This window comes from Myotis myotis, unplaced genomic scaffold (genome assembly GCF_014108235.1).
Source record: "Myotis myotis isolate mMyoMyo1 unplaced genomic scaffold, mMyoMyo1.p scaffold_m19_p_14, whole genome shotgun sequence".
NCBI lineage: Eukaryota > Metazoa > Chordata > Mammalia > Chiroptera > Vespertilionidae > Myotis > Myotis myotis.
The window spans coordinates 9,720,323-9,740,173 of record NW_023416318.1 but is presented as its reverse complement, the minus strand read 5'-3'; the positions used below and the strand labels follow the sequence as shown (position 1 = coordinate 9,740,173).

The 19,851-nt window shown below is 44.5% G+C and overlaps 1 protein-coding gene and 1 pseudogene across 4 annotated transcripts in view; one reads left to right on the top strand and one right to left on the bottom strand.

The window, feature by feature from the left end:
* Positions 1–353: 353 nt before the first annotated feature.
* LOC118669585 lies at positions 354–475 on the bottom strand (annotated as a pseudogene).
* An 18,577-nt stretch (positions 476–19,052) lies between these two features.
* The window catches only part of HK2 (hexokinase 2), a 66,488-nt gene continuing 65,689 nt past the window's right edge, over positions 19,053–19,851 (top strand). For 3 of the 4 annotated variants that reach the window (XM_036334017.1, XM_036334016.1, XM_036334015.1), the window contains exon 1: positions 19,053–19,594. In XM_036334017.1, the coding sequence (XP_036189910.1) occupies positions 19,532–19,594 (63 nt within the window). In that variant the 5' untranslated portion in view covers positions 19,053–19,531. The remainder of the gene's footprint in view (positions 19,595–19,851) is intronic. The other variant, XM_036334013.1, reaches the window with a different exon arrangement.

Genomic DNA, 19,851 nt, shown 5'->3' with positions numbered 1-19,851 from the left:
TGATTTAGTTTTGTTTTGGTAAGAATGACATACACATGCATGTACCAGTTACAAAATATAAATTCTGTGATTTCAGTGATTCCATGTATGTGTTAAATGTCTTTATGTGCATTTATAACTGACATTGCACAATGTAAACAGCAAAATTCATGATAATAATTTAAAATTTTAATTTCCTGTACTCAGAATGACATTCAATAGTAAATTAAACACATCATGACAAGAGAAAGAACATGGAAGAAAGAAGAAAAGCTTTATAGAGCCACAGGCTTCCTCTCCACTCTAAGACCTGGGATCACACCCTGCAATTTCAATGTTCATTTGATTGATCCACAGTCCAGAGATAAATGTTTTATATTTATTTTATTTTATTTTTTCAAGTCATCATGGCAGGGTATTGGGGAAAGTTTTCAATTAGCAACAGTCACACCTCGGATAAACCTTATTGGCTTCAATACTGCCACTGTGCAAAGCTGAGAGAGAGAAATGTTTTAGAAAAGACAATGCATTGTCTTCAGATACAAAGCCGTATGTACATGAAATAGTTAGAAAATGTTTATTTCAATACTTCTTAAAATAGCATGAGTTAAGAACCAGAGATAATGTGGTACATCAGGAATTTATAATATTGAGTGGAAAGGCAGGGAAAACAGAAGGAATGATTCTTGAGTTCCATAAAGCAACATGTATTTACTGGGAATCTGCTAATTCCAGGTACTAAGCATGTGTATGAGTGTTCCACAGGGTAACATGAAAGAGCCAGGTAACGTATACTCGAGTAGTTGGTTATGTTATAAGAGAAGAATCCCAAGTTCAGGGTCTTTTTTGATGGACAGTAAGCTTACCTGAACTTGGGCCTGAGGGGACACACTATCTTTATTATATCAAACAATAAACAAATTGCCCATGTTTTGGAGGGATGTGCTATTTCTATCTTCCAGGATTGTTTGCTATACTGACATTTTAAAAAAGATAGTGTGGAATAAAGGCACAGTGGTATCTGTCCCCAGGATATGAAGAAATGCCTGAGAACTGTGGAGAATTGCCTCTTAACATAACATGGCTCTGATCATGATGACAATTTCCTTCATTCCTCTTTTCTCCATTGGATCCGTAATGCACAGGTGACTTTTCCAGTTAACAGAAAAGGTCAAACCTCTATTACACTGGCATTCTTTACAATGTCGCAAAGATCTGACTGCTAGCTATTTGAAGTTCTAAAGGGAAGTTCAACTTGTTTGCACAAGGTTAGTTTAATGATTTGTCACTGATGGGCTCTTCAAGCTACTTTAATTTGTTTTACCTCAAAATTCTCAGCTCCCTTACTAATTTGAAATTCATTTATTTATTTTTTGTTAATTGCCACCTGAGGATATTTCTCCCATTGATTTTTAGAGAGAGTGAAGGGAAGGGCAGAGAGAGAGAGAGCGAGAGAGAGAGAGAGAGAAGCATTGATGTGAGAGAAGCACATTAATTGGTTGCCTCTCGAAGGTGCCCCAACCGGTGCTGGGGATCCAGCCTGCAACCAAGGTACATGCCCTTGACTGGAATCAAACCTGGGACCCTTCAATCCTCTGGCCAAAGCTCTAACCACTGAGCAAAATCAGCTAGGGCACTAACTTGAAATTTTATAAAATGGAAGCAATCTTATTTACTTGGACCCAAATGCCCAGCTCAAATTAAGAGAAATATAAAAAATGTTCATAAATTCTCCTAGAATTTTTTCTCAAGTTTGAGAGAAATAAAATGCATATAGAGCTTTTCAGATGGGAGTTGTAAAATAGAGCAGCTGTCACCCCAGTGGAAGATTTTATGAGGCAGTTAAAGAGAGTAATTTCCCACATCTTGAAGGTCTTTCTAAGTCGCCAGTCTTGTTACTTTACAATCTGACCAGACTGGAGATTCACATCCTGGCACCTTCAGATGAGGATGAGTTGTAGCAACAGCCTCAGAGGTAGAACCAGGCAAAGTCAATGCTCTACACGGGGATGTATCCTCAGCTTTTTCTGAGATGAGAACACTCAAATAGGGACTGCATCCTATTACAGTGGCTCAGGCCTGTACACTGAGGAAACTTACCTTGTTTCTATTACAACAAGAGGCCCAGTGCATGAAATTTGTGCACTGGTGGGGGGTGTCCCTCAGCCCAGCCTGCACCCTCTCCAATCTGGGACCCCTCGGGGGATGTCTGACTGCTGGTTTAGGCCTGATCCCTGTGGGACCAGCAATTAGACATCCCTCTCACAATCTGGGACTACTGGCTCCCAACCATTCACCTGCCTGCCTGCCTGATTACCCCTAACCACTTCTGCCTGCCAGCCTGATCACCCCCTAACCACTCCTCTGCCAGCCTGATTGATGCCTAACTTCTCCCTTGCAGGCCTGGTCACCCCCAACTGCCCTCCCCTGCCAGTCTGGTTGCCCCCAACTGCCCTATCCTGCTGGCTTGGTCGCCCCTAACTTCACTCCCCTGCAGGCCTGGTCCCCCCCAACTGCCCTCCCCTGCTGGCCTGGTTGCCCATGACTGCTCTCCCCTGCTGGCCATCTTGTGGCAGCCATCTTGTTCCCACATGGGAGCAGCCATCTTGTGCGAGGGTGCGACAGTCAATTTGCATATTACCTCTTTATTATATAGGATGACTGACTGCACCCATTATCGATACCAAAGGCAACTAAATACAGATTGGACATCATGGAGCTCAACCCATTGAGAGGTGGCTAGGAGAAAAATCTAACTCAGTACAGGGGAGCCATATTGGATGGGACAAACAAGCTCAACCAAATCCCTCTATTGAAGAAAAAATACAAATGTCAGATCCACAGAGAGATGTTGGCATACCCTTAGTAAGTTCAGTTCTCCTTGAGTCTGGGATATATTGCAACCAGAGAAACTGAAAAGTTAAAAAGCATAAACAGATCTGGCATGCTTTCATGGTCCTTGTTTTGCATCCATCCTGAAATCTTAGAGTGTAAGATTATTATGCCTTGAGACAATTAAAGGGCCTTTGAATCAAGGTGTGACTAGACCCAGAATCAGAAGTAGAGAATAAATTGAGGGTTCACACATATGTGAGAGCCGAGAGGCTGGGAAACAAGGCCTTCATTCTACTCCAGCCCAGGACACCACAAACACCAAGTTGGTGCAGCACCTGCTGGTAAGGAGAGAAGTTAGCTTCACTGTCTTGTTCTGTTGAAGATGAAGGTGAGGACTTGCTCCCAGCTGCTCTGGGAAAACTTCTTGTGGTGTGGTCCACATATGTGGGAGACTGAAAATTTTAAGCACATTTGAAAATAAAGCTTCTTTGTCCACACTTCTCCTACCCCCGACTTGGAGTTCATCCCTACCCAGGCTTTAAATGCAACCTTATGCTGACAACTCCCATACTTCATCTTCAGTCAGATCTCTGATACAAAGAAAAACTCATAGAGCCAGCTGTCTACTTGTCATCGCCACTTAAATGATCACGAGCATTCTAGTTTAGCATGTGGAAAATGTAACTGTGGGTCTAACCACTAAATCTGATCTCCCCATATTCCCCTGCCTCAATAAGTGGTAGTACCCATTGGCTTAATCCAGAAACTTGGAGTCATTATTCATCTCTCACACCCAATCTACCAGCAATTATTGTCAGCTCAATCTGTAAACATGTCTTAATTCCATCCATTGTTCTCTCTTTCTGCAGCCACTGTCATTTGCCAAGACACATTCATCTTTAGCCTGGTTGACTCTGTGACCTCTTAACTGGTTACCTCTTTTTCTCCTCCTCCTCCTTCTTCCCCTCCTCCTTCCTCCTCCTCCTCCTTCTTCTTCCTCTTCTTCTTCTGTGAATTCTAACCAGAGGATATTTTCCCATTGATTTTTAGGGAGAGTTGAAGAGAGAGGGAAAGACAGAGAGAAACACATCGATTGGTTGCCTCCTGCACAAGCCCTGACCAGGGCCCCAGGCCAGGAAGGAACCTGCAACCAAGGTATGTGCCCTTAACTGGAATCGAAACTGGGACCCTTTGGTCCACAGGCCATTGCTCTATCCACTGAGCCAAACTGGTTAGGGCACCCCTTCTTATCCTGCTCTCTTCTAATCCATGCTCCAGACAGCAACCAAGGTGTCTTAAATATATGTATACATTGAACCATTACTCACCTGCTTAGTAGCCTTGAACCTTCCAATTGACTTTAGAATAAAAATACCACCTTCCTCTCATGGCCTTCCACATTCTCCATGAATCTGAGCCTCATTCCCCACCTGCCACACTCCCCCCTCCCGCCCCCCCGCCCCCCCCCCACCTGCTTCCTCTATGTTGCCTCTATTTTGTATTTCTAGCGGTGGCTTCTCTGTGACAAAATGTTTACTATTCTGGTGCCTCTGGACATGCCTTTCCCTCTCCTGGAAGTCATTGTGGCCCCACTCTGCCATGCACACTGTTCTGTGCGCAATGTCTGTGTCTGCAGCTGTGCATCGAGGAACCCCTTGTTCCTGACCACATAATCTAAAATGGACTGCCAGCTTCTCACTCTCAGGGCACATTTCCCCTCTCATAGCATGTAATATAATCTGTATTATACATTTATTTGGGTTTATACTTTTTAACTGTCTGTGTCTTCCCTAAACCATAGGCTCCATGGAGGTAGGATCATATCTATCACATTAACTACTGTCTTTCTGGGTTTGATATAGTGCTTGGCATAATAGGCAGTTAATGAATTCTCATAGAATGAATGAATGAATGAATGAACGAATGAACGAATGAATGAATGAATGTCTCAAGGGCAAGGGGGACAGGGTCCTACAGGGCTGGGTAAGGAAGAGTTAAACAGCTGCTGGGTATCAATATTGAGAAAACTTGGAGCTTGACATGCTGGGTGTTTCTCTGAGAGTCCCATCTGTCAAAGCTCTTAGAACTGTGTGCTGAGTGTTCTCTAAGTGGGGATAAATATTAACACACTATCATTACCCTGAATGTGAACTCAACCTGCGCAATATTAGTTGAAGACATTATCTCTTGATATGATCACCAGACACGCAAAATAGAGATTGGTAGTCTCTACCTCAGCCACGCGGAAACTCTGCCTTTCTCTCTCCTCTTTTTTTCCTACTCCATACTCTGATATTCTTGCCCTCCCAAGCCTATGTGTTTTGCCTCTGCTGCTTATTTATGTTTTGGGTCCTCCCTCCTCCATGCCAGAACGTTGCCATTTCTTTTGGTCACTGTTCCAGAGGGGTCTCAGACCCTTGACCTGGGTCATGACTGCAGAACCAACAACCCCTGTGTTCATGTCTTTCCCCTGGTCTTGCTGACTGTCTTGGCTGAAGAGCCCCTACCCCCAGCCTCCACTGGCTCTCACCGATCATATGTCATATTTGAGACTGGCACCCACTCTCTGAGGCCACATGTATCCTTTCTCAAGAGGGAGATCCATTTCTCATGTTCCTGTTTGAGAAAGCAGGCATTACTTCATCACCAAGCGCCTCACAAAACCAAACCCCAGAATAAAAACAGACCTTCTCTCTCTAGTCTTTTTCTACTTCCTTTTTAAATTTCCCCTTTTTTGCTTGTTCACATATATAGTTAACAGAAATTAGAACCATAACTCAGTGGATGCCGAAGTTTCTGCTGGGAACACTGGTAGCATTTGATAATATGTATTATTGCTATTTAAAATTTTATTTCATTTTATAATGATGCACATGCTAGAATATTCAATGGGTATTAAAAGGTAAACATGAAATGTTAGGTCTCCCTCCAATGCCCACACTGTCCCCGCTTCCCCTCTGTCAGTTTCTTGTGTAACCTTCCTGAGATGTCTAGCACTTACAAACCTGCATATACTAGTATTTTCATGCTTCTTTGCCTCCCCCCTCTTACATTGTTCTGTGTCTTGCTCTTTTCTCTGAATGTGTTCTGCATCAATAATCCAAAAACTTTACAGCTTTTTATAGCTGCACAGTTTTGCATTATTTGGACATATCACAATTCACATTAATAAAATGATATATGTAATTTCACACATATTTAAATACATTTGTGAATACATTCTTAGAAATCAATGGGCGTGCTTATTTTTAATTTAATAAAGATTGTTAATTGCACACTTGAGAAATTTATGAGAGTGCTTGTTTCCATACATTTTTGTCAGTATAGTTTCCAAAATCTTTCAATGTTGCCCATCTGTGAGCTGAACAATGCATTGCCATTGTAATTTTAATTTTTCTTATTATAAAGGATCCTGAGTATATTTTTATTCATTTAGAACATTTATATTTTCTTTTCTATGAATTCTTCATAGTCTTGCCCTTCCCTCCCCCCCTTTTTATTTCAAATGGGACAATGCTCTTTTTCTTAGTGATTTGTAAAAATTATTTATATTTTAAGGAAGTTTATTTATGGTGGGTTTATCTTGAGGAATTAAAAATATTTTAATGTAGCTAAATTCATCTTTCTTTGGCGTCATCTGGGTTTTTGTGTGATGCCAAAATTCTCCCATGACTTTTTCATATAATTTAATGTTTTTACATATACATTTTTGCCTTATTTGGAATTTATTTTGTTATAAGCAGTAAGATAAGAATCCAAAATAACTTTTCTTCCCATATGGCCACCTGATGTTCCAATACCATTTAATAGTCAATCTGTCTTTTCCTTGCCTCTGTGAAGAACTAGGTTAAGCATGTAATAGTACTAAACTCTGATGTGTCTCTGGGTCTGTTTCTGGGTTTTTTACTCTGCCCACTGGTCTGTCTGTTCAATAAAGCCTGGCTGCATGGTTTAAACTCTTTAACTTCTATCATTATGTTAAAGGGGTTATAAAAAGATTTTAGGCTAGTGTTAGGGATGCTCTTGATATCTGGCAAAATGAACTGGCCCTATGGAGACTGAACCCTTAATCCTGGCCCCATCAGTCTTCATTCAGCCCTTTGCCAATCACAACAATCTAACACTTAAGGGGCAATGGGCCCGGGAATTCTAGACACCACATCCTGTTCTCAGTTAAATCTCACAACCACCCCATAGGGTAGTGAGTTCCTCAGGTTATTTTGGTCATAAGAAACAGAGACTCACTGGGGCTGGTTCAAATAATAAGGGATATCTATCTATCTATCTATCTATCTATCTATCTATCTATCTATCTATCTATCTATGTATAGAGAGAAAGGAATCCCAGCCACCTTGTAGGAGAAGCCACACAAGCCCACATAGGAAGGTCTCATGCTTTTTTTTTTTTTAATTGCACATCACTTAGGTAATTTAAAAACATAAGCGTACAAAACTCATTTTACAAGGGTGAAAACCTGCATATTTAAGAACTTATATCAAATGTATTATAGTGTTGGCCTATAACAAGGGCTGGGAGGGAAAAGTTTCAGGTATTGGGTTGAATGGTTTAAGAAAATGGAAAGAAATAAAGTACAAATGGAGGGGCCTTTCATGGGTGAATGACAGTGTGCTATGCTTTGAAGAATAGCAATTTATATCTGAGGTCCTTTAAAAAATTAAAAGTCAAATGTAAGAGGCTAGGCAGAACCCACAGTTCACTGACTCCTTGAGTTAGGTCTCTAGTTGTTGGGCAGGTTCCATGGGGACTGATTAGCACTTAAAGAGGTAGCGATGGGCTCTTCTCATAGGACGAACAGAAAGCACAGGGCAGCTAGGGTCTCATGGACACTTCGTTCCTTATCATTCAAAACAAGGTCCATGGATTAGAGGTATGGCCATCACCTCAGAGCTTATTAGAAATGCAGAGTCTCAGGTGCCATGCCAGACCTACTTTTTAAAAATATTTTTTTTGATTTCAAAGAGGAAGGGAGAGGGAGAGAGAGATAGAAACATCAATGATGAGAGAGTCATCAATCGGCTGCCTCCTACACACCCTCTACTGGGGATTGAGCCTACAACTCAGGCATGTGCCCTGACTAGGAATCGAACCTGGGACCCTGCAGTCTGCAGGCCAATGCTCTATCCACTGAGCCAAACTGGCCAGGCACTCCAGACCTACTGAACCAGAGTCTGTCTTTTAACAAGATCCCCAGGTGATCACAATAAATCATTAAAATTTGAGAACCTCTGCTCTTGGACATATGGATTCTGGGAAGTGGAAGGTTGCTTAGGATCCAGTGTAGCTCAACCTACTCAGCCATCTCATTGTCCCTCCACAGTGGTCATCACAGCTTTGGAAGGCAGCTATGCTCACCACTATACCACCAACGCAACCCCTTCATCACAGCTTTGACTGCAGAAGGGAAGCAGTTCTGAGTGTGACAAGGTTTAGGATGTAGCCTCAGAGAGAGTGACCAAAGAGCGAAGGCCACTGGGTTTGGAAAGGTCAAGAAGCTATAAGGCCAGGGTGTTTGATAGTTGTCCATAGGTCACTGAAGTCACCCGGGATTTGGCAGGACTTGTAGATGAGAGGAAACTATGAGCCAAGTGCCCCAGGGGGCAGTGAAAGAGAAGATGCTACCAGATAACAGTAAAATGAGAAAAGATCTGGGGTGATCCAGCTGGAGGTCTTGAGTCTTTAAAAAAAAAAAAATTAATACATTTTTATTGATTTCAGAGAGAGGGAGAGAGAGATAGAAACATCAACGATGAGAGAGAATCATTGATAAGCTGCTTCCTGCATGCCCGCTACTGGGGATTGAGCCCAAAACCCAGGCATGTGCCCTTGACCGGAATCAAACCCGGGACCCTTCAGTCCACAGGCCGACATTCTATCCACTGAGCCAAACCAGTGAGGGCGAGGTCGTGAGTCTTAAAGGACTCTTACTCAGGGGCAGAAGCAGCGTTGATCTGGAAATACCAATCTCACCTCCCAACACTCAGGGTGGACTTTGTGGGAGGAGAAACCTCTAGAAGAGAGGCAGGTAAGACCCAGGAATGAAGTCCAGGTTTTGCGGAGAAGCTGAGGATGCAGGGGAAGTTCTTGGGCTCAAAACTGAGGCTCCAGAAAGCACACTGTAGATACTGGGGTGTGAATGAAGTCCAACATTAGGTGGAGGAGAGCAAACTTGGAGCAACACAGGGAGATGTAGGAAGAAACAAAAGACTGGAGGGAAGCCAACATGTTGGGGATTGTCGGGATACATTACTGCAATAAATGACCTTAAATCTTAGGGGCTTACAGCTACAAAGGTTTTTCTTGCTTATACTATTTGTCCACTACAGGTTGACAGAGGCTCTGTGTCTGTGCTTCCATGTGTTCAAAGCCCAACACTTTGTGTACACTTGCTGGAGTTTTCATTGACCAAAGCAAGTCACATCTAAATTTAAAGGGACAGCGTTATGTAATCATACATGAACGCAGAGGGAAAACTAGAATATTAAGTGGCGAGAACTAATTATTACCACAGGTAATAACCATAACGTATAAGGATGTGAGCCATAGAATGAGTTAACCCTATTTTAAGTTTTAGAACAGAACTCTGGGACAGGGTCATGTTGGCATGGAAACCAGCTGCCATTCACAGGAGGTGGGAGGCTGAGTCCTGATGACACCAAAGCCTGTGCCTGTTCTGTGGGCATGTTTTTAAGGTATTTTCAGAGGCCTAGTAACCAGTAATCTACACAGGTACACAATTCCTAGGATGGCATGTCAACCCTGAACTTTGCCATAAAAATTGGTATTTGTAATTAATGGTTTTGTTTTTAGGTCAAAGAGATATTAAATAAATAATTGTATCAGCAAAAGACAAAGAACAGGGATATATTATTCTCCTGGATGTTTCAGCTGATACTTTAATCTTGACTCCTTGAACTCCCATGTCTCCTGGAGATACCCACCAATGTTGCAAGTGGGAGCAGAAAACTTCGCATTTTCCCCAATGGCTAAAATCCTACCAATAGTAATATCACCTCTCTCTCTCTCTAAGATTTAGAGAAGCAAATTTGTTATGCTCTTGGCTGACCAATGAACAAGTGTCCTATAGTCATTTTGAGTGCCAGCCTTCTAGTTCTGCAGAAATATAAATATTAAATCAAGAATGTTAGACTCATTGAGTTCTGGGACTATAGATTCATATAATCTATTTGATTAGACCATTAATTTTTTAAAAACATTTTTTATTGATTTTTAGAGAGAGGAATGGAGAGGGAGAGGGAGAAAGAAACATCAATGAGAGAAACATCAACATTGATCGACTGCCTCCTGCATGTCCCCCTCCCTCACTGCCGGGGATCAAACCCCCAACCTGGGCATGGAATCGAACCAGCGACCTCTTGGTGCATAGGTCAATGCTCAACCACTGAGTTAGACCATCAATTTTTAACTTCCCCACCTCGATTACTCTGTGGGAGGCAGATGGTAGGCCCCAGCACCTATGACACAGTAATATAGGGGACATTGTTGGCTGTCATCTCTTCTTCTCCCTAAAAAACCTGATATTGTTTAGGATCTACCAAATGACTAGGGGAAAGTGACCCTGTCCTCAAATCTGGGGGTGGGTCCAGATTAATCTAAACCAGATGTCTCCATCTTGACACTCAACATTTGGGGCTGGATAATTCTTTGTGTGGAGGTGTCTTATGCATTATAGGATGTGAGTCACATCTCTGCCACTAATACCCCTGATTCCAGTTGAAACAACCACAGTTGTCTCTAGATATTGTCAGATGTCTCCTGAGAGGCAAAATCACCCCAGTTGAGAATCACAGTGTAACCAGCCATGATAATCCCATTCTCCTTTCTAGATAACTGTGTTAGAATGGGTATATGACAATTTGGCCAATTTGATCCAGGGGGAAAGAAGGCTGTTGAGGAGTTTTAGAAAGTGTTTTTTCCTTATAAGGGAGAGACCCAGGAGGAGACAATTCCTTTTCCTTTCTCTGGATCTTGTAGTTTGTGGATGAAATCTAGACACATTGCAGCCATCTCACTGTCAGCGTGAACATGAAGCTGACTCAGGAGCAAGGGAGGGCCAGGAGATTCTTAGGAAAGAAGGGCGAGAGCCCTGACTCACCTAGCCTGCAGCCTGGCCCACCCCCAGGAAGCTTTTTATTTGAAACAACAAATACCTTTATTGCTGGAGCTGGAGTGTTCTGCTCCTTGCACCTGAAGCCATCCGAACTGAAGTCCTCAGGACAGAGTGGCACAGAGAGACAAGGCCCGCGGTCATTTCTGCTAGGACAAGTGCCTTCTTTATCATAAATACCGTAACACATTTCCCATCATTGAAGTATTGAAGTGACAGGAGGTTAGGAAGTTTAGTTGGGTTTTTGGCAAGTTCATAAAAACAGCTCCTGCTGTTGGAGAGGGGAGGGAGGAGGCCACTACAAAGATAAGGACCAGATGCTGCTGAGTCAGGAACAGGAGAAAAAAAAATCAGACTCATGCAAGGGGATTAAGCTGAGGTGCTTAGCCCGATGAAGAGTCAGATTTAGACGCTAAGACTGACACAGGTTAAGCCCCAAGATTGAAGCCAAAACACCCAGAGTCATGCTACAGCTGCGATTTTTACCATTGGATGCACATTAGAGTCACCAGGGAGCTTTAACAAATACTGACTCCTAGGTCACACTGATGTAATTGGACTGGAGTGTACCCTGGGCATCATCTTTTTTTAACTTTAAATTTTTGGTGGATTCAGGTGTCTAACCCTATGTCCTTTCCAATCTATTGTGTTGTCATGAGTAGGTGATTTATTTTTAATTTTAGTTCATTTTTGTGTGTGACTAAATGATACTTGCACCTGGTAAAAAAGACTATATGACCAAGTCTCTTCCCCATGCCTGACTCCCAGTCACCCAGTTCCTCTACCTAGAGGAAAGTTTATGACTATACACAAGTATATGTTTGTTTTATCTTCAGTTTCTTTTTATACACTAATGATGACTGTATATGCCTACTCTTCAATATCTTGTGTTTTTGACTGAACTGTATCTGGCAGATCCTTCCATACTAATATTTACAGAGCTTTAAAAAAATATGCAGCCAAATTATTCCATTGTATGGATGTGCTTTCCCCTACTTAACCAGTCCCCAAATGATAGGATTTAGATTGGTCCCAGCCTTGCTATGAAAACAACACCCTAGTGAATAATCTGACACAGCATATGCAGGTATACCGGTGAGAAAAATGGGATCTCAGGGTCAACAGGCAGGTGTACTTGTAACTGATGGAGTGCGTCTAATTCCATGGAGGCCGTGTTCTTTCATCAACAACGTGTTGGGAGAGAAAGTATTTCTTTCCCGCAGGTAAGGTAAGGTGTATTATTATTATTATTATTTGATTTTTGCCAAGCTGCTGAGTAAAACATGGTATATTTAAAATGTTCATTTTTACTATTCTGAGTGATGTTAATCATCTTTTCATACATCAAACAGCTATTTGTTCTATTCCTGTGAACTTTCTGTATCCTTTACCAAAGGGTTCTTGATTTCTCTTTCTTATTAATTTGAAGAAGCTCGTTATCTAGTAGGAAAATGAGCCTTTTGTATCTGATATATGTTTTCGTCTAGGTTGTCTTTTGACTTTGATCAATAGAAACTTTTGTATGGGTCATTTATGACTTTTTTTTTTGTCTTTCTTAGCAAATGAACAAAGTTTTTTCCATGGTTTGCAGAATTTGGGGGGATAGTCTTCTTTACTTTTTTGTATGTTAGAATCAGCCTTTTTAAAATGCATTATTTTTACTTGGATTGCATTTGCAATTTAAAGACGTACCTAAGAGGAAATGAAGTTCAGTGAAGCACTGTTAAGCCTCCTTACTTAAGTCATCTGAGTTCCCTGTACCTTTAAATTCCTAGACATTTTGTCTTTTTGTTCACTATTACAATAGAAGAAATCAAATTTCTTGATTGTTTATATGGCATCAGGATTTGTAAAAGCTCTCCAGCTGATTCTAATACAGTAGATATGTAAGGGCAAGACGGGGCGATGCAGGGAAGGCAGTTAGCTGTAGCCCAGGAAGCTGTATTTTGTCACTGGTAGTTTAGAATTGCCAGGCCATGGTGATAATGCAAAACCAGACCAACTGGAGGTTTTATTATTGTTTCTAAGTTCTCTACAGCAAGGCACCCCTTACAGCCTGTATACCCAAGGTCCGTTGCCCCCATCCCTTGGCACACCTCTCTTTCAAAGAACAGCCAAGGGTGAGAGCCACTGTCTTGGAGTCTTTTCTGTCCCCACCCCTCACATCAATCATTTATCCTGTCTTGTTTGGGCCATCTCTTACTTTTCTCACTTCTTTCACTTCTCTGTCCTTCTGCCAGAAGCCTAGTAGAGACCTTCGGCATCCTTCCTTAGGACTCCGTCTCAGTCCCCACCAAACTGTCCTCCACGTTGCATCAGTCCAGGTGCCGTGTCTTTGAGTGCCGATGGGATTCTGTTACTTTTCTTTTGGCTGTGCCTTCCCTGCCAACCTGCCTAACCTTCCTCCTGAAATCATCTCTCTAGACAAGCGCACCACAGGCCATTGGGAACAAACCAGTGTCTTCCATGTTCTTGAGATTCTGCATTTGCTGTTCCTGACAGCTGACATTTTCTTGAATGACCGGGTTCTTTTAGCATAGAAGACTTGATAGCATGAAGGTTGCATTTAGGAAATTGGCAGTCAGGGTCTACTACGTACCAGGCTCTGAACTAGAGGCTTTGCCTATTCCATCTCATGATTTCCACTTTGCAGAAGAGGAAATGGGGGCTCAGGAAGGCCCAAGACCACACAGTGTTCCCATGCCAGCCTCAGCATGCCACCATGCTCTTCTCAAGCAAACTGTTTGGGGGATACATGTCCCCGTGGCCCTCAGAGTGACAGGCTGAGACATGATAGCCCTCAATATTTGGAATGGCATTGGAGGGGGCCTCCTGGCAATATTTCACAGTGGCCTTTTCCTCATTTACTGTGACACCGACTACATCATTTAGCCTGTTGACCACTTCCTCTCCAATATACCTCCCATTGAGAACAGATGTGCTATATATTTTAATATTTTTGATATATTTTGTAATTTTAAGAAGCCAGTTTGTCTAAGGGCACCTTGTATTTTCTGATGCAGCATATTCAGTGAATACTGGGTGTGGCAACTAACTGTAAGATGTCAGTTTGGAAGCAAATACCGTAAAGAAGGAGGTGCTGTCCTGGCTGGTATAGCTCAGTTGATTGGGTGTCGACCTATGAACCAGGAGGTCACAGTTTGATTCCTGGGCAGGGCATATGCCCGAGTTGCAGGCTTGATCTCCAGTGTGGGGCATGCAGGAGGCAACCATTCAATGATTTTCTCTCATCATCGATGTTTATATCTCTCTCCCTCTCCCTTCCTATCTGAAATCAATAAAAATATATTTGTCAAAGTTAGCTGTGGCATGTCCTGGCTCCTAGTTTAAAATCCTGAGCCCAGCATAAGTAGTGTTTGCAGAGATGCCTGAGCCCAGTGGCCATAGCACTAGCATTTCCACTAGTGGAGTTCAATGGTACGACTTGGATAACATTCTTGAATGACTACTCTCTGAGCCTGATTCTCTGGCTCTCTTGAAGATCCTGAAAGGCACTAAATATTCTTCTGTACACTCCCTTTTTGCTTGAGCTAGCTTGAGTGGGTTCTGTTTTCACATGTGACTGATATGAGGTTGTGGCATATCCCATGGCTTCCACTTTTTTATTGAAACTACTTTTCAATGCCTTTCTTTCCCAATCTTCCAAATTCATACATTATAATTGACCGCTGCAGGTCATTAGGACCCAATATTAAAGACAACATGATGCGAGGAGTCCTATGTATTTACACTTAGGGCAGGCCCACCCTCAGTCGTTCAGTCCCTACATAATTCCACATATATAAGTCGCTGAAAACTTGATAAATCCTAATTTAAAAAAGGAATATATGGCAGATGATGGTCCTTTAGTAACATCTTCCAGGACAGCTTCCTGAAGCCTAATCACCGGGCTCAGGTCAGTCCTCTGTGAGTCCTGTTGTATGAATCAGACCACCCTTGGCTGGGTTCTTTTCCTCCTCCAAAACTCCATCACCTATAAAGAAACACGCACATTTGGCTCTCGATGATAGACTTTTCCATTCCGTAATCGTTGTTTTATGTATGGATTTTATACCTCTGATTAAAGAGATAATCCTTGAGGGTCGAGAACCACATCGTGTGTTTCTTTTGCATTTCTCACAGCACTGAGCAGACTGTCTAAACATTGTAAGGGTCTGTTTAATGAATATTTGCTGATTGATTTCTCTCTTGGGGCTATGGAATCTAAATTACATGGATGTCTCGTCACTCTTCAACGAGAGAGAGAGATCTGAGAATCAATAAATAATAAGCTCCAAGCATGAAGTTTAAAGCCACAAAAGGTGAAGACACAAGTTTCAGCCTTGTATGAGTAACCCACCTTAGTTTGTCATGTATAAATTGAGGTTGAAATAAACCTATTCCAACCACCCCCCAGGATTGGGAGCATTGTAAGAGATAATATGCACTTAAAGTATATTGTGATTATTATCTGGTCCACATAAAATGGGACCAGAGAGGGAAGTGGAGAAGACAATCAAAATTAGTGTGTGGAGAAGGGATCATAGCTGATATGACTCATTGGGTTTGGTCTCACCTGCGTGGGGCCAGCGGGTTTTGTAGCACAGGCCTGCCTGTTGGGTTAGGGAGTAGGAATCCTCTTCATCCACCACTCCTAACCACAGCCATCAATTTTACTTCAGACTTTAAAATAACTAAACCCACGCCCTTCAGGGGTGGGCAAACTTTTTGACTCGAGGGCTACAATGGGTTCTTAAACTGGACCAGCGGGCCGGAACAAAAGCATGGATGGAGTGTTTGTGTGAACTAATATAAATTCAAAGTAAACATCATTACATAAAAGGGTATGGTCTTTTTTTTTTTTTTTAGTTTTATTCATTTCAAACGGGCTGGATCCGTAGTTTGCCCACGGCTGCCCTAGCTGGTTTGTCTCAGTGGTTAGAGCGTCCACCTGTGGACTGAAAGGTCCCGGGTTCGATTCCAGTCAAGGGCATATGCCCGGGTTGCGGGCTTGATCCCCAGTAAGAGCCATGCAGGAGGCAGCCCATCAATGATTCTCTTTCATCATTTATGTTTCTATCTCTCTCTCCCTCTCCCTTCCTCTCTGAAACCAATACAAATCTATTTAAAAAAATATCTAAACCCATACCTCATCTCCTGTCCCACCCTCCCCTTGGTTCAGGCCCTGATCCTCTCCCATGGCTTCGGCTGCTTTCTGCCTCTGTCTGGTCTTTGACCCTCCACGCTCTGTCCCCCTCTCCCCCATCCACATGGAGGCAGTTACTGCTCTGAAAAAGCAAAGCTGATCACTTCACTCCTCTAAGCTCTGTTGCATATCTAGATCTATATATCCATAGTGTTTCTATATCTAAAGGGGGAAGCCCATTTATGAGGCTCTCATAATCAAGCGAGAGATGTTGGATGTGCGAACTAGGGTAGACGAAGAGGTGGGAAAAGATTTGAGGAATAATATGTAAAACTATAAACTCTCTCTCTCTGTATTGTTAAACTGTGAAATATATTAAGATTTCTTCTATTAATTTATCCAACAAATATTTATTGCAAACCTACCATGTGACAAGCACCATTCTAGGCACTGCAGATATGAGGGGACAACATAACGGATCCTGTCCTCTTGTAGCTCACAGTCCAGTGAGAAGAAAAGCAATATACAGAAAATCAATAGGAAATCAATCAGGGCCATGTGGTAGTGACTTGGGGAACTACTTGAGATAAACTGGTCCACTGAGGAGGTGACCCTTAAGCTAAACATCAGTGAGGAGGGAAAGTTGGCTGCACATGGAGTTGGAGAATAATATTCCAGACAGAAGAAAAAGGAAGAGTAAAGGTCCTTGGATTAGAAAGAGTTTGGTATTTCTGAGGAACGCATGCCAATGTGAGCCAAGCAGAGTCCTGGGAAAGATGCAATACGAGATAGAGTGGAGAGGGCGGCAGGAGCAATGTCTATATAGACTTAGTGGTCCTTGTCAGAGATTTGAATTTTCGTCTAAGATTGGAAGCCATTAAAAGTGGCTTTCAGCCAGAGAGAGATGTAGAATGGTATATATATATAGTAAACAGGTCACATCACCTTCTCAGTGAAGGAGAGCAGATAGGGGTCAGAGTAGAGATAGGCATGAATAGATGTAAGGGGCAAGGTGGGATGGTGTGGTATTGGCTCTGGCTGAGTTGTTGGTGGCTCGACTAGGACGTGTCCAGGGACATGGAGAAAAGTGGTCAATTACAGGCTCTGTTTTATGGGTCAAAATGACTGCTTGCTGATGGAGTGACTAGATATGAGGGTGAATGCCAGGAAGGATCAAGGATGGCTTAGGGTGGATGGGGATGCCATTTGCTGAGACAACTGGGAAAATAGTTTTGGGAAGAAACGTTGAGTTCATCTTTGGACCTGCTAAGTGTGAGATATGCCAGTCACTTCAGTGGACATGACACATGGTAGCTGGGAAATGTCTGGAACTCTGGGAGAGGTCTTCACGGTGGAATTACAGGTGTGAGTCATCAGCGTGTGTAGATGATATAACAGTCATGGGGCTGGGAGGGAATACCAGAGGAGAATGTAACTAGATCAGAGAAGAGGGAGGAGGACAGCCCTCCTCACTAGTAGAAAAAACGAGGACTGAGTTGCCAGGAGACTGAGGTTAGAGGGACAGCAGGAGGGCGGGGCGTCCCAGGCTCCAACAGAGGAAGGTGTGTCCAGATGGAGTTTGCAGTCAGCTGTGCCTGACATCCCCAGAGGTGTAGTAAGACAAAGGCAGGAAGGTAATGAGAACCCAGGACCTGGTAACCTGTAGGTCACTGTGGTGACTATGACCAAAGCGGTTTGGGACCCAAGCCTGACTGGAGTGCAGAGAAGGAGGGGTGAGCATGTGTAGCTGGCAAGGGTACCCAGCTTTCAGGACGTTTTGCCGAGTGGCTGGATCATGGGTGCTTTTGCTTTTCCTGTTGGTATATTCTTATTTCCCAACAGCGACCATTTATTACTTGTGTAATAGGTACTTTGCAGATGGCACTTCACTGTTTATGAGAAAAGGATGAATTTCTAGTAGAATATGGCAGACCCTCATCTTCCTCCCTTCACTGTGACCTCTCCAACCGCAGGCTTGCTATTCTCCACAAGCACCAATCTCTTGTCTGCTGCAGTCACTATTTCACACCAGCTTCCACAGTGTATATAAATTTGGAGTCTGGTGCTAGGCATCCGTGGTGGCTGTGGTTCCCATTCCTCTTAGCACCCATAAGCCACCGCACCCCACTCCACCCCACCCCACCCCACACATGTCCAGGATCATTTGGTTACCCATTTGCCACCCACCCAGTTTCATCCACGCATCAGTCCCCCAGCTGCAGAAAAAGCTCATTTCCTCCTGCCTTCTATCTTCCTGGCTGGTAGAGTGGCAAGATGGGGTAATCGGGAAAAGAATAGGGCCTCCAAGTCAGACGCACACGGGTTCCTTCCTCCACCAGCCACTTAGTATCAGTGTGCCCCTAGGCAAGTAAGTCTATCTCCCAAGGGCCCTGTGCCTCAGTTTCCTCACCTGTAAACGAGGTTAGTAAAAGCCACATCCTGTCAGTTTTGCGATGCCTGGAATAAAGGAAGCAGCAGCTGCGGTGGCTCATTTTGCACCAGCGTGGCGCGAGGATGGTTGAGCCATAAGAGGTGAGAACCCAGATGCTTCAGAAATGTGACCTGCCAGTGGGGCCCCTCACATGACTGGGAGATGCCAGACTGTATCTCTCTCCTCTTATAGGGCGTGTGCTGGTCGGGTGACCCGTCTTTCCAGTCGCCTCACACACCAGGTCTGTGATCACGCGCCCCCCACCCATAGTTGAGCCTGACCTGGCGGCGGCTCATGCGCCTTTCCTGCCCAGCTTCTTGCCACGGACCACACGTCGCATCCCGGCCGCCGGCCCCGCCCCCGCCCCCAGGCGCGCCCCTCTGGCTTGCAGGCTCGGGTGTCTGAGCGGCCGCGCCCACGGGCTCTGCGCGCTAATTGGCTGAGCGGAGGCAGCGGGCGGTCCGGGGAGCACACACCCTCCCCGCGCAGCCAATGGGCGTGTACGCGTCATTGACTGGGCGGCCCGGGAGCCGGCAGCCCCTCAATAAGCCACATTGTTGCACGAAACTCTAGCGCTGGACTCCCGGGCCGCCGCTAGCAACGCCGAGTCACCAAGCCCAGAAGATCTGCGGGCGAGAGCAGCGCGCGCGTGAGCGGGAGAGGTCCGATCACCCCCCGTGGAACCGAGTTGAGATTCTTCCCAAGTTGAGCCCTAGGGATCCTGTGGCTGAAGTTAGCGCCTTGACAGCGGGGCAACCCGACACGTCGCCGGGAGTGATTTTTTTGGGAGCCTCCTAGCAGTTGTGACTCCCCAAACCTGATCCTAGAGACCGGAGACCCTTCCGCCGGTGGGCCATCGCTGTTAGCCTTCTTTGCGGGCCGCTCGGATTCACCGCTCCCGGTCCCACCGAAGCTGTCTGACCGCGCCGCCCTCCTTCCCCACAAGCGCTCCAGTCTTGGTTTCCCATCTCGGCGCCGTCGGGCCGTGGCAAAATGATCGCCTCGCATCTGCTCGCTTACTTCTTCACGGAGCTCAACCATGACCAAGTGCAGAAGGTGAGGAAGCGCGGGCGGGGGTGGCTGGCTCGCCTCTGGCAAAGTTGTGTGGTCCCCCGCCCGCTCTCCCGGGTCCCCGCCGAAACTCTCCTTCACCTTGCGGGGCCGCTCTTCTCCCCCATTCGGGGCGGAGGACGTGGGCACTGTCTCGGCGTCCGGGAAACTCCTGGGCATCAGGAGCCACGCCCGCTACTCACGGGCAGGCGGGTGCGCGCGTGCCAGGCAGGGGGCTCGCGCTCGCACCGCGCTCCCTCCCC